The 14,995-nt window shown below is 45.7% G+C and overlaps 1 protein-coding gene across 3 annotated transcripts in view; it reads left to right on the top strand.

Moving 5' to 3' along the window:
- ADAMTS10 (ADAM metallopeptidase with thrombospondin type 1 motif 10) overlaps positions 1–14,995 on the top strand; it is a 256,117-nt gene that overhangs the window by 219,069 nt on the left and 22,053 nt on the right. For 2 of the 3 annotated variants that reach the window (XM_029610937.1, XM_029610935.1), the window contains exons 18-22: positions 3,831–3,911; positions 8,985–9,151; positions 9,315–9,441; positions 11,603–11,735; positions 13,098–13,302. In XM_029610937.1, coding sequence (XP_029466797.1) covers positions 3,831–3,911; positions 8,985–9,151; positions 9,315–9,441; positions 11,603–11,735; positions 13,098–13,302 — 713 coding nt within the window. The remainder of the gene's footprint in view (positions 1–3,830; positions 3,912–8,984; positions 9,152–9,314; positions 9,442–11,602; positions 11,736–13,097; positions 13,303–14,995) is intronic. The other variant, XM_029610936.1, reaches the window with a different exon arrangement.

Below are 14,995 nucleotides of genomic sequence, written 5' to 3'. Positions count from 1 at the left end.
CGGACCAGTGGGTCCTCAAGACAAGACTATGCTTTAGATTTTGAGCGGCACCTTCATGACCACTTTCTCATCTCCACATGCTCCTACACACAGAAGCGTCAGGTGGTGCAAGACACTATACAATGCCTACGCGATCTTGGGGCAATAGTACCAGTGCCTCCGGCGGAACAGCGAAGGGGCCGTTATTCCATCTACTTCATGGTACCCAAAAAAGAAGGCACGTTCCGGCCCATTCTGCACTTAAAAAGGGTCAATCGCTGTCTTGGAGTTCCAAGGTTTCATATGGAGACCCTGAAGGCCGGTTGTGTGGCATCTGTGCACAGAGGAGAGTTCCTAGCATCCCTGGATCTAATTGAAGCGTATTTGCATATCGGGATCAGAGCCGACCATCAGAAATTCCTGAGGTTTTCCATTCTGGGAGACCATTTCAAGTTCTGCGCTGTGCCGTTCAGGCTTGCCACGGCTCCCCGGACCTTTACCAAGATAATGGTTGTGGTGGCAGCACAACTCCGGAAGGAAGGCTTCTTTGTTCATCCGTATCTAGACGATTGGCTGATTCAGGCAAAATCGGAGTCTTTGTCGCTCAGTGGTACACAGAGTTCTTCATCTGTTGGAGTTCCTGGGAGCCCTATTTGACACGCAGCTGGGGAAGGGCTTCCTGACCGAGGAACGAATAACCAAACTGCAAGGGCAAGTTTGGGATTTGTTGTGCAAGTGTCTTCCAAGAGTCTGGGATTATTGAGAGTACTCTGTTCGATGGCTTGCACCTTGGAGCTAGTCCCATGGACCTTTGCTCATATGAGACCTCTTCAGTCAGCATTGCTATCCCGTTGGAACCCGGTGTCCGAACAATTTCATCTCCTTCTTCCTCTTACAGACTCTGCACGTTCCAGTCTCGATTGGTGGCTCCTTTTGGACAATTTACGCTGGGGGGGGACCCTGGAAGTTTCCACTTGGATGGAGGTCACTACGGATGCCAGCCTCTCTGGTTATGGAGCGGTTTGTCAGGACAGATCGTGCAGGGGTAATGGTCGGTGGAGGAATCCCGATGCTTGATAAATCATTTAGAGACCAGAGCGGTGAGATTAGCATTGCAAGCTCTACTGCCGTTTCTGCGGAGGAAATCGGTCAGGGTTCTATCCTACAATGCGACTGCGGTGGCTTATATCAACCGCCAAGGAGGAACCAAAAGCCAACCGGTGGCAATCGAAGCTCAGCTGCTGATAGCCTGGGCGGAACAACATCTCGTGAGGATTGCGGCCTCCCACATCGCGGGAGTCGGCAACATTCAAGCGGATTTCCTCAGTAGCAACCGCCCTGATCCAGGGGAGTGGGAACTCTCCGAGGAGGCGTTCCGTCTCATATGTGATAGGTGGTCCATACCGAGCATGGGCCTGATGGCAACGTTTCGGAACTCCAAAGCCCCACAATTCTTCAGTCGACGTCGGGAGCCAGGGGCAGAAGGGGTGGATGCCCTGGCTCTTTCCTGGCTGACAAACGTCCTGCTGTATGTGTTTCTGCCCTGGCCTCTGATAGGCAAGGTTCTACGGCGCATAGAGGCTCATCCGATGGAGGTAATCCTGGTATCCCTGGAATGACCAAGACGTCCATGGTTTGCGGATCTAGTCAATCTAACAGTGGATGGGCCCCTGAGGTTTCAGGATCTCCCAAACCTTCTGCTTCAGGGACCCGTTTGTTTGGAAGAGGCAGATCGCTTTTGTCTAGCGGCCTGGCTTTTGAGAGGCAACGGCTAAAGGATCAGGAATATTCAGACGCAGTCGTAGCTACCCTTTTGTGGTCAAGGAAGACCTCTACCTCCCTGGCTTATGTCAGGGTGTGGAGAGTTTTTGAGTCTTGGTGTATGGAGCGCAAGGTGGTCCCTGCTCGTGCGTCAGTGTCTGATATCTTGTCCTTCCAACAGGCCAGCTTGGCTAAAAACTTAGCGTGCAGTTCTCTAAGGGTGCAAGTGGCAGTCCTCTGTTGCTTCCATGGTAAAATACATGGTGTAGCTTTAACCATGCATCCGGACGTGGGGTGTTTTCTCAGAGGGGCGAAACATTTACATTAAGGTTTTAAGGTTTAAGCTCGCTGTGAAGGCTCTCAGCGAGCCTTCACAGCGGTTTACAATACAAATAAATATACAGTGAAGAAATTACATTCAGTCATAAATGATAAAAACAGCTTTTTTAATTTGCTGGTCCGGTTCGAGACACTTAGATGATTTTCACTTGTGCTTCTCTCACCAAGCAGATCACCATTCGGAAGACTGGATCGCTTCTGGTGACCGGGGGCATTAAAGCCTGCTCCCCGAGAGAAGCAATGAACATGTTGATGTACCATTAGTTTTCATTGTGCCGCAGAAGGAAAGGACTTTTTCGTCCAACTTGTGATTTGGAGAAAATAGGTGTGGCTCAGATAGTTCCTCTTTTCCAGGGGAGGACTTTGGCCTTTCTGGCTTGGACAAAGGCTTATTAGCATATAGCCATCAGGTCGAAGCACCAGCAGTTTTCTGAAGTTTTGTTTTTAGAGATCATTGTCTGTTTTTCAGCCTTCCCGTTTGGCGTCATACAACTTGCCCAAGATGAGGGCGGTTGAGTCAGTGGCCCTACATCGGGAGCATGTGCTGGTGCATCTGTGTTTGGATGATTGGTTCTGATGAGTGAAGTCAGGCAATCTCTGACAGCAGTTGGTCAGAACTTGCTGAGGTGGTTGAAGTCTTTAGGCTAGATGGTGAATCTAACAGAGAAAAAACACCAGAGACATTCGTGTCCATCAGAAAGGTCTGTGATGCTGCATTCATGCAAAGCTAAGTATCCATTATGATTTTATCAGCTATACAAATTTGTTTTTGTCCTTTTTGTTTCTGTAGCATCTGCCGTGACAATGTTTGCATAAATTACTCCTGAGGAAGCGATTTTTTATCGCGAAACACCGGCCGTTGTCGGGTGTCATTGTTTGACATTTCGGGGCATATGATGCACATTATTTCTATACGGGATTTAGAAGACATTCTCAGTTACACCTATAGCTGGTATATATAAAAAAACAGTTTATTTACCATCACGCCGCAAATGACGAGTAGTCCGGACGGCAAGTGTGTTCACTGCCGTTGTCTGGCTTGCTGATGCGGTTACAATTACAATTTCAATATAATACACTTTTTGAAATTTTGTTTGATGACCGCACATTGAAGATACGGTTCATATTCTAGTATACTTGTTTTTGTGGTTGCATATGGTTTGATTGACAAAACAAGCGCTTTGGTTCTTTATTTTTTGAATCTAACAGAGAGCCATCTCATTTCCAGTCAGACCCTGGATGGTCTGGGGGGGATTTGTTTGACAGGGTCAGATTACACACTTGTTGGGGGCTTTTCATAACTTCATAAGGGGTAAGGGAAAATGCGTGTCCAAGGGCAGGTTAACAGTGTGCTCCGTCGGAGCGCACTGTACTGTATCGGCCTGTAAAATTGTAGTCATTAAGTCATACACAAAAACAGTTAGTCATAGATTTATAATTTGTCCTGAATCGACAAGTCCTCTCCTCCCTTCCCAGGCCACCTTTTTTTTATCTATATTGCTAAATGTCTGCGTGTTATGAACTGTCAAGTATGCATTTAGGTAACTGAGAAACCACTTAAGTGTCTTTAGCCAATCTATATACATTAACTCCATCTTTCATGAGTTTTTGAAAATTGCCCCTCCCAAAGGGGCATTGGGCTGCAAAACCAGAATATTTTGTGATGTGGTCAAGACTTGGTATATTGTTGTCTTTGCTTAGGACTACCTGATTTCTAGTATACCTAAAGCGCCTCGCCTTCTTTCTTATAGGTCACAAAGAAATTGTCCGTATACCTAAGGGATCTGTCCATATTGATATTCGGGAGCTAAATATCTCTCTCAACTATCTGGGTAAGAAATAGATCATGTTGAATCCAGAAGCATCTTTTGACTCTTTATTAACAAATGTACTGTAACAGTAGAAAGTTCTCTGAAACATGGTTGCTGCTTGGCCTGTGAAAGCCATGGAGCTAAATCATAGTTCCTGTTCATACCCCAGATCAGTCCAGAATTGTGGGTTTTACATCCCTACCAGCAGATGGAGACAGAGAGGAAAAGCTTTACTGACACTGCTACTTAACCTAGATTGCCACTCACAGTCCTTCAGTATTTCTCTGTCTCCAGCACATGGTAGAGGTGTAAAACTTGCAGTCTGGAGTTTTAAAAAAAAAAAAAAAGAAGAAGAAGAAGAGTTGAGAGAGATTTCTTTCTAGAGCTTCCTCCTAAGGGGTTGTTAGGTCCCTGGTGGGGGCCATCCTCCTTGGTTGAGGTGTACGAGCAGGGGGTTGGTGAACCTTGGTGGTGGCTCATCCTTGCACATGGAGGGGGTTTCAATTAACTGGTTGTCCAGTTCCCACGATCCCCTGGAGAGCCCTCGGGAAACAGTACAGGAAAGAAATTTGTTTTTGGTTTTTGTTTGCAGTTTAAGGCAGCTTGGAGAGGGGTTCTCCACTTTGGCTAGCTCTGTGAGTGATCGGTGATTACACAAGACACAGGTGAGAGCACACATGGCGCTAGCCAACGATCGCTGCAAGGCCTGCCACTTGTGCGGGGATACGCGCATTTGTCTAAACCGTGCAAATTTCTACACATGCTGCATCTCCAGGGGAGAAGGCAGCTCAGACAGTGCAGGCTCTGTTTCAGCATGTAAAAGACCGAGATTATCAGGAACCGCCACAGATCTTTTTCCCATGAGCATTGGTATGGCAGCCATCTTGACTGCAGTTGCAGCAGCACAGGAGGCTCCCAAGAAGGCAGAGGATTTCCCTCCTTCCTTATTGCCTGTCTTGCAGAGTCCTGCAGAGAATCTAGAAGCCTTTGAAGATGAGGAGGCCTTAATGCAGGAGGATTCGGAGAATTGTCGGGCCTTTTCCTCAAATTTTGTGTTACTTCTCCACAGAGCTTATCTGGCTGGAAAGGCAGCAGGAGAGAAGCCCCCTCGTACCCAGGGTCAGTTGCAAGTTGACTCACGACCTGCAAAAAGGCCCAAGATGACTTGCAAAAAGGCATCGCCTAACATCCACAGGGTACTTGACTTGGCTGGGCAGCAAGGTGGCTCCATGGAGGAGTCTGAGGACTCCGAAGACAACGATGGTCCACTGGATGAGTCTCTGGGAGTGGAGTTTCCCTTAATATATTTTGGATCTGGATCTGGAGGAGGTGCCAATAATTGAAGTGGACAGCCCTAAGGTGGTCCATCTGTTTTGCAGGGAAAAGTTGTGGCTCTTGATTCCACATGTAGTTAAAGAGCTAGGTATCAAACTTCCTCAGGAAGAGTTGGACCAGGAAGGAGTGGACCCTATCGTTGATGACTTGAAAGGTCCAAATAAGGCTTTTCCCTTCCACAAGTCTGTAAAGAATCTGGTCGTCAAGGAGTGGGACCTCCCTGAGACCAGTCTAAAAGTTGGAAGGGAATGGCAAAGAGACACTCAAGCTTTGATGATTCTGAAGGTAGATGCTTTTATCTCGGCAGTGACCAAAAAAAACATCATTCTGGTGGTAGGGTCCACTGCATAGAAAGATATGCAGGACCGGAAGTTGGACGTTCACCTCGAGGATTTTTGAGATTTCTGCTTTTGGGTATCCAGGCTGCAGTATGCAGATGTTTTGTAGAGAGAGCTTGTTTGCACTGGTTTCAGTAGTTGCAAGCAAAGATATTTTCATCATCCTCCATGAAACAGGAGGCGTGCGTGGAGGCTGCAATATGACTTCTTTAGGATATCTTTCATGATGTCCACGTTTTCTGCTAGGTGACTGCTATGGTTAAGAAACTGGTCAGCAGATATTTGGTCAAAGTCTCAACTAGGGGCCTTGCTATTCAAAGGCAAGCTATTGTTTGGGGAGGATTTAGAGTAGTTGGTGAAGCATCTGGGAGAGTCCAAGGGGCATAAATTGCCGAAGGGGGGGGAAGATCCACTCCCATCCGTTCGCTTTTTAGAGACTATTGAAGAAATTAGAAGAACAGAGGCCCTTTGGAAATACAGAGGAAAGCTCTGGCAGGGCCCAATCCTTTCAAGATGAATGAAAATCGACCTACAATACTTCTGGTCAAGGAGCCAAGGGAGTTAAGTCTTCACAATGAAACCAGGCCAGTCCACTTTTCTCTTCCAGCTGTCAAGGGACAGTTAGCCCACTTTTACGAGGAGTAGACTAGAATCACAATGAGCTAGTGGGTCTTGGAAGTGATAAAAGATGGCTATGCATTAGAATTTGCTCACCCGGTGCAGAAAACCTTCATTGTTTCCCCTTGTACTCCTCGCACCAAACAGGTAGCAGTTCATGATATAGTGGACGGCTTGCTTTGGAATGGGTCAAGAAAGGAATGCAAGGCATCCAAGGCTAATATTGCATGATAACTGAAGGACGTGATTACCTCGTATATTTGTAAAGGCCGTCTGGTGCCAAAGGGTCTAAGGGCTCACTCAATTCATGTACAGGCAACCTCATGGGCTGGTTTATCCACAAGAAATATGTCGGGCGGCTACTTGGAAGTCATTACAAACTTTCTCCAGGCATTACTGGTTGGATGTCCAAGATCCAGACTCAGTGGAATTTGGAGAGAGAGTATTGTGAGTGGGACTATCATGTTCCCGCCCAATATAGGGGAGCTTGGGTATATCCCAGGAGTCTGGACTATTCTGGGATATGAACAGGAATGCTAATTTTCATTCCTGAAATACCACAGATCAGTCTAGAACCACACCCATTCAGTAAAGCCTGCTCGTCATGGTTGTATCTAAATGATGCAGAGTGGTTTGTTTAGTTACATGATGTTCTGCTTAATGTTGTTGGAACAAATTTTCCGTAGAGGCTCCGCCTCCCTTCTGTTCATTGAAGGAGGTTGAAGATTATTTACTCTTTCAGATAATAGAAGGACTAGGGGCCACTCCATTAAGTTAGCAAGTATCACATTTAAAACTAATGGAGAAAATTCTTTTTCACTCAACGTTCAATTAAGCTTTATAATTTGCTGCCAGAGGATGTGGTTAGTGCAGTTAGTGTAGCTGGGTTTAAAAAAGGTTTGGATAAGTTCTTGGAGGAGAAGTCCATTAACTGCTATTAATCAAGTTGCGTTAGAGAATAGGGACTGCTATTACTAGCATCAGTAGCATGGGATCTACTTAGTATTTGGGAACTTGCCAGGTACTTGTAGCCTGGTTTGGCCTCTGTTGGAAACAGGATACTGGGCTTGATAGACCTTTGGTCTGACCCAGTATGGCAGCTTCTTGTGTTCTTATGTTCTGTTGATATAGTTATTTTCATCTTGGCTTGGGTACAGGTTATACTGAGAGACTGCAGGTGGCCCTCTAGGTTAAGTAGCAGTGTCAGTAAAGCTTTTCTTCTCTGTCTCCATCAACTGGCAGGGAGGCAAAACCTAGGAATCTGGACTGATTTCTGTGGTATTCCAGGAACAAAAATTAGCAGGTAAGAACCGATTTTCCTTTCTGGCCCTGGCTCGCCATGGGATTAGTGTTCTTATCCCCTAGCCCTTGGAGAAGACTTTATTTGATTACTGTTTTGCATAAAATGTGGTAACATTGATCACATACATTTGCTTTCTTCACTACATTATGAGTAAATATGACTCTATGCTTCTTGAGATTCAAAGAACTTACAAGCAGTAGGGAATCCTGGTGAGAATGTGACAACTGAAAATTCAGGAGAACAGGCTGAGATCCAAAACGAGGCTGCCCTGTTCTGCTTAAAAAGGGAACAACAAACTATATACAATTTAACCTTCAAAAACAGCACTAGAAGGGGCTAGACAGCCCTGATAAATGTTTTAAACTCAAAACTTATAAACTGAGGAAGTACCGGGGGATGTGAAATCAGTGTCTCATGGTGCCAAGCTTTCTCCGCCCATTCTCCCTCCTCACTGAATAGCTGATTGGCAGTTTGGTGGGCAGGAGCACCCATTCTGATCATTCAACGAGTTTCAGGTACCCAGAGGCTCTGGGCATGAACAATAAGAAATGGATCTCCCCATTGGAATCTGTTGGGTACTTCTTCCAAGCAATCCACTGGCCACTGTTGGAGACAGAATGTTAAATTCAATGGACTATTGGGCTGACCCAGGATGGCATTTATGTTCTCATTTCCCTATGTACTCCAGTAATCCCATTGTATCCCAGGTTAATCCAAACAGGCTGATGCAGAACTGGTTTGGACCCATTGCTTTTCTTAAAGAAATCAGAGCTACAACTCCATGCGTGCAATGGGGCAAAACCAGGCCTGGCTCAGCCTGTTCAGGTTGACCTAGGCGAGGTGGCGACCCTAACAGACTCCCTTTCCCACCCTGTGACGGCTGCCATTAATCTGATTACAGATCCGCCACCTAACCCCAGGCCATTGAGCACACTTTGAGCCCATGCACCTAGGCTTCCTAAGATTATATAAGAACATAAGAACATAAGAAAATGCCACACTGGGTCAGACCAAGGGTCCATCAAGCCCAGCATCCTGTTTCCAACAGTGGCCAATCCAGGCCATAAGAACCTGGCAAGTACCCAAACATTAAATAGATCCCATGCTACTAATGCCAGTAATAACAGTGGCTATTCCCTAAGTCAACTTGATTAATAGCAGTTAATGGACTTCTCCTCCATAATATTCCTACCAAGGTCTGACAAGGCATACCTGACTCACTGGGCTGAATGCTAATGGCTGTACTTTAACAATTTTTAGCTGACTGTATTGATAATCCTGCATTTGTGCAGTATATACAAGACTATAATTACCAGAATGGTAATTGTATTCCTCATGGCATGGAACTAGGTGACCATTCTTCATGGTGGTGGATTGGGCTAGGACTGGGATGAGGCCTAGCAGAGGTCATGGGACATGAAACATCATCCTAGAGAAGGAAAGAGGATGAGGAAAAGCTGCGCAATAACAGTGCTGTCCTGGTTACTGTTTTATTTTCAGCTTTGAAAGGGGAAAATGATGAAGAGTTTTTAATCAATGGCAAGCTCTCCATTGACCCCCCTCGGAGTTTCGACATTGCTGGGACAACTTTCCACTATCGCCGGCCTCCAGACGAGCCCGAGTCCTTGGAAGCCGTGGGCCCTACCAACATTACTCTGGTGGTCATGGTAACCAAGCTTTACTTCCAGCAAATCTACAGCTGTGTGGAAATGGTGTGGATGTGTGTGTGTGTGTGGAAGGTTACTCTACTCGGTGTGTAAAGCTGCCCAGGGGCATTGTGGGAATGCTGCTCCCCTATTCCACCTGCCTTTTTATCTCCACTCCTTGCAGGTGCTCGTGAGGGAGGACCTGCTTGGGATCCGCTACAAGTTCAACGCTCCCATCTTGCGGGAGACCCAGACGGGCTTCTCCTGGCACCTTGCTCCGTGGACCAAATGCTCAGCCCTGTGTGCAGGAGGTGAGAGCAGTTTCAGAACTCGCTCGTGCATGGGGACAGACTCATGGGGGGACCTTTGAGGCGGAGAGCGTGAGGGGCAGGATGCCACAGATCGAGTGACAGCAAAGTAGGCCATGCAGAAATCAGGAAGGGCGTGCAAGGGAAAGACATTTCTTTCATTTTTTTTTCACTGGGGAAAAGGGGGGACCGTTATTCAGATTTTGGTTCTTTTAAAGTTTATTTTGCTTAATTTGCTGTATCAAAATAAATTTTAATAAATGGTCCACACACACACAAGAATTATGGTGGAGGGGTTTTGTTTATTTTTTTTATATGAATTGTGAATTTCATCATGTTTTTAATTTTGTTTAAAAATGAATGCACCCCCTCTATAAATGGGCAAATGGGGATGAATCAAGCAGCCCTTTCCTGCCGTATAATCTCTCTGGTTGCATGCCCACAGCTCCCAGCCTCAGAGAACCAACCAAGTCGGGGGATGTAGGAATGATTGAAGCAGGCCAGGGACTTAAGAAATTCATTCCTTTCAGATGAGTGAAAAAATGATGCCAGGTTTTTCTTTTGCTCCCCTTTTGTTTCCTCGGAGACAGAATTTAATTTATTTGATAAACAGAGATTTTTTTAAAAGTCCTTTAAATCATTTTTTTCCACAATTTGCCTGGTATTTCCGATATTAAGCTATAAGAAAGTGATAAAGGTTTCACCTAGCTTAGCGTGTCTTTACTTTGCTGATGTTTTATATGGTTTTGTTAAAGTGAATTTTACTTGTAAATTGTGGGCGGGGGGGGGGAAGAAAATTGGGCTGAGATCCCTTTTACTCACTGGATCAGAATAAGGATGATCCAGGTTTCTTACCGCTGAGCTTTTGAGATCACACAAATCCCTTCTTCTAGCAGTGCATGGCCTGGGAAGCGTAGGTAAGAAGATTGCCTCTGCCTGATTTTCCTCTGTCCTGTTAAAGGTCTCGCAGCCCTACACAGAATCCAGTATAACGTCTCTGTAGCCTCTTTCCTCGTTTATTGTTTTCAATCCATTTGCTGTGGTGCCTTACCTGCATGTTGGCAGGGTAAGAGCTGTGTTGGTGGTCCAGGATCGCCAGGTTACAGGATCATTGGGATTTTGTTCCTCTTAATCCAGGAATCATGATAACCCCAGTCATTGTGCTAATTTGAGGATCACGGTCCTGATCCAAGAGTGCTGCACAGATGTCTAGGTAATTCACCTTTTGAATTGATCTCTTGGGTGAAAGGAAGTGGAACGTGTTCAGTTTCTGCAGGACTCTTGTATATCTATCTGGAGATTGAAAAGCCTTCTTCCATGGCTCAGGCTGTAGTAGTATTGATTTATTTCTCTGTTTTGAACATCTGTGAAAGTGAATTGTATGCTGAAGATTTTGCATTAAGTGCTGTTGGTTGGTCTATACAAACTAAACTGTTGTATCTTAAGAAGCAGATCATCCTGTACCTTAAGCCACAGTAAAATGTCCTTGGAAACACAATTTGTGTGTGTGTGTGTTTGTGTGTGTATGAGTGAACTTATCTATGAGGCACAGCCCTTTAAATACAGTGTTTCCCATTATACACTGAGGTCAATATTCAAAGCATGTTCAGTGCTATTTAACCAGATAAGTGGGACTTATGCAGCTAAGTAGCAGCCGCTGAATATGCACCCGAGTTAAGTCCCTTATTCGGCTACAAAGTTAGCCGCATGAGCTGTGGGTAGGCAGTGGGGTGGTTTGGAGTGGAGCAAGTTAGCTGTACAACCTATGAGGCTGAGTGCCGATATTCAGATTTAGCCGCATAGGTTGTTTGGCAAAGCTTAGATGTGCCATAGAGCAGGTCTCACCTTAGCAGGGTAGACTTATAGGGCTAAGCGCTCAGTTACAGGCATAGCCGTGCCATTAAACAATATACATTGTAACTTAGCCAGATAACTTCTAACTGGCTAAATTACTTAACCAGCCAGTTTCTAAATATACTGACCCCTGTAATTTTATGTTGGGCATTTTTATGATAAGTCAACAAATAAGTCAAAATAATAAACTTAAATCTATATTGATCCTTGAAGAATGTGTCCCTGCATTCGTGGAGGTTGTGAAAGTGTGGAAGGGGAGTGCAGATGCCTCCCGTGCGGCCTGGAATCACTTGGCTCTGCTTTCCTCCAGGTCTTCAGCTGCAGCCCGTGGTGTGCAGGAAGCAGGCAGATGGCTCCGTTGTCCCGGACCAGCACTGCGCCCCTGCCAGTGACAAGTTACTGGAGAAGCAGCGCCCGTGCAACACGGAGCCCTGTGCACCCGAGTGAGTACGGAGGTGCCCCCGAGTGAGTACGGAGGTGCACCCGCCTGCACCGACTCCCGGCCCCCACCTCTGTTCCGCAGGGGATCCCCGCTGTGAGCAGGGCCGTACCTACTGGCAGACCGCCTTCAGCCCCACATTTTGGGGGGGGGGGGGGCCTTCGTTGCCATGGAAGCCCCATCCCTAACACTATCATTTCAGCAAGTCAGGGCCCCGCCGCAGCTGATTCGCCCTGGCTGTAAGGGTAGGTTTAATACAATAAAAGCCTGGAGATTGGGAAAGAGAGAAACCACAAAATCCCCAGTGGTGGCTTGGTATGGTAATCAACTATTACAGTCAATGACCCCCCCCCCCCCCCACCTCCGGATGCAGAAAACATCCCTGGTGACCATGAGGGGGACCTAACAGTTGTGGATTGTGATTTCTCAGCTTATCTCTACTTTCCTCAAATTTTGTTACTATTCCTGCCCAAATGACTCTTCCAAAGAGCAGCAACTCTGTACCTACAGCTAAAGGGCAGTAACAGCTCCATCAGTAAATTATCCCCATGCTTATTTGTTCCCCAGACCATAAAACTGAGGGTCCCCAGTGGTAGCTGTCTAAATCCAATTCCGCTTTTCCCCATTCCTTTGAAGCAGAGAGCAATGATGGGATGCATCAACAGCATAAAGGCTTATTGGTTAAGGATAGTAACCACTGCATCAGCAAGTTACCCCCATGCACTCTTTTCCTCATTCCCATCCTCTAGCTATAAGGGATCCTCAGTGTTCATCCCATGCCCCTTTGAATTCTGATTAAGCTGACGGCAGGTTCACTGAGAATGCAACTTTCAAACTGTGTACAAAAGTGTAAAGTCCGCAGATACTTTTTACCTACATCAAATTTCAAAGGGAAATCTTTCCCATTGTGCCCAGACCTGGACTTGCTATTTGTGTGGGTACTTTTTCCAGCAAAATTATGCACTTACATGTTTGTGTAAATGCACAACTGTGCACGTCCATGCTCTGCCCCCAGGAACGTCTTCTCTCTCAGTGTACTGGCACTGCATGTATATTTTTATATGCAAAGAGGGTGGTCAATTATTAAAGGGCACATTTCCATATGAAAAGCATTGTTTACCCAGGGAAATGCCTTTGAAAATTGCCCTCTGTAAGAGTGATGTTTGGCCAGCCCAAGCCAACATTGGAATCCAAGTATCCCTTTTGGTAGCACAGAGCACACATGCCTGGACCATTGGATGGCCATTTCTTTTTTCTTAAATGTTACTTTAATTCTTTTTTTGCCAGTATTAAACCAGAACACAGATTGACCCTGTTCTTGACCACCTCTCTCTCTCTCTACCCTTCCCTCCCTCCTGCCCCACAGCTGGTCCCTAGGAAACTGGTCCGAGTGCAGCCGCAGCTGTAATGATGGCATTCGGACCCGTAAGGTGGTCTGTAGGCGCAGAATCTCTGCATCTGAGGAGCGGATCCTGGATGACAGCTCTTGTACCCAACCGAGGCCCCAGATGCTGGAGTCCTGCAACAACCAGACATGTCCACCAGAGTGGGTGGCCCTGGACTGGTCTGAGGTAAGGTCTCGTTCCCCCAACCACCCCCATCCTTCTTCAAGACCTCTGGAGCAAGTGTCCCTTTTGCCCGGCAAGTAACAGAAGAACCCCGTTAAGCTGTCGCCAGCCCTCCAGGATTGTCATTTTTTTGAAGGGGTTAATAAGCATGTGGATAAAGGTGAACCGGTAGATGTAGTGTATTTGGATTTTCAGAAGGCGTTTGACAAAGTCCCTCATGAGAGGCTTCTACGAAAACTAAAAAGTCATGGGATAGGAGGCGATGTCCTTTCGTGGATTACAAACTGGTTAAAAGACAGGAAACAGAGAGTAGGACTAAATGGTCAATTTTCTCAGTGGAAAAGGGTAAACAGTGGAGTGCCTCAGGGATCTGTACTTGGACCGGTGCTTTTCAATATATATATCAATGATCTGGAAAGGAATACGATGAGTGACGTTATCAAATTTGCGGATGATACAAAATTATTCAGAGTAGTTAAATCACAAGCAGACTGTGATACATTACAGGAGGACCTTGCAAGACTGGAAGATTGGGCATCCAAATGGCAGATGAAATTTAATGTGGACAAGTGCAAGGTGATGCATATAGGGAAAAATAACCCTAGCTGTAGTTACACGATGTTAGGTTCCATATTAGGAGCTACCACCCAAGAAAGAGATCTAGGCGTCATAGTAGATAATACATTGAAATCGTCAGCTCAGTGTGCTGCAGCAGTCAAAAAAGCAAATAAAATGTTAGGAATTATTAGGAAGGGAATGGTTAATAAAACGGAAAATGTCATAATGCCTCTATATCGCTCCATGGTGAGACCACACCTTGAATACTGTGTACAATTCTGGTCGCCGTATCTCAAAAAAGATATAGTTGCAATGGAGAAGGTACAGAGAAGGGCAACCAAAATGATAAAGGGGATGGAACAGCTCCCCTATGAGGAAAGGCTGAAGAGGTTAGGGCTGTTCAGCTTGGAGAAGAGACGGCTGAGGGGGGATATGATAGAGGTCTTTAAGATCATGAGAGGTCTTGAACGAGTAGATGTGACTCGGTTATTTACACTTTCGAATAATAGAAGGACTAGGGGGCATTCCATGAAGTTAGCAAGTAGCACATTTAAGACTAATCGGAGAACAATTCTTTTTCACTCAACGCACAATAAATCTCTGGAATTTGTTGCCAGAGGATGTGGTTAGTGCAGTTAGTGTAGCTGGGTTCAAAAAAGGTTTGGATAAGTTCTTGGAAGAGAAGTCCATTAACTGCTATTAATCAAGTTTACTTAGGGAATAGTCACTGCTATTAATTGCATCAGTAGCATGGGAACTTCTAGGTGTTTGGGTAATTGCCAGGTTCTTGTGGCCTGGTTTGGCCTCTGTTGGAAACAGGATGCTGGGCTTGATGGACCCTTGGTCTGACCCAGCATGGCAATTTCTTATGTTCTTATGTCCTGGATCCTGCAAGACACTGCTGCAGGCCACTTTACAGAAAACTCATAAAGAACTTTTAGAGAAAGTCTGTCAAATAGTGAACAGCATTTAACGTCTTCTTATTAGTTTCAGATATACCTGGAGACCATTTGCAGTAACATAGCACAAAGAAAACAGAAAACATTTACAGTCTTGTCAGCAAATTTCGTTTTTAGTACTGTTTTGCCTATGTATGCTCGAACTTTGTGTGCGCATGAAGAATTTCACGCACGTGTGT

Source organism: Rhinatrema bivittatum, chromosome 8 (assembly GCF_901001135.1).
Source record: "Rhinatrema bivittatum chromosome 8, aRhiBiv1.1, whole genome shotgun sequence".
NCBI lineage: Eukaryota > Metazoa > Chordata > Amphibia > Gymnophiona > Rhinatrematidae > Rhinatrema > Rhinatrema bivittatum.
Note: the sequence above shows the minus strand (reverse complement) of the source record. Positions and strands in the feature narration are given on the sequence as shown.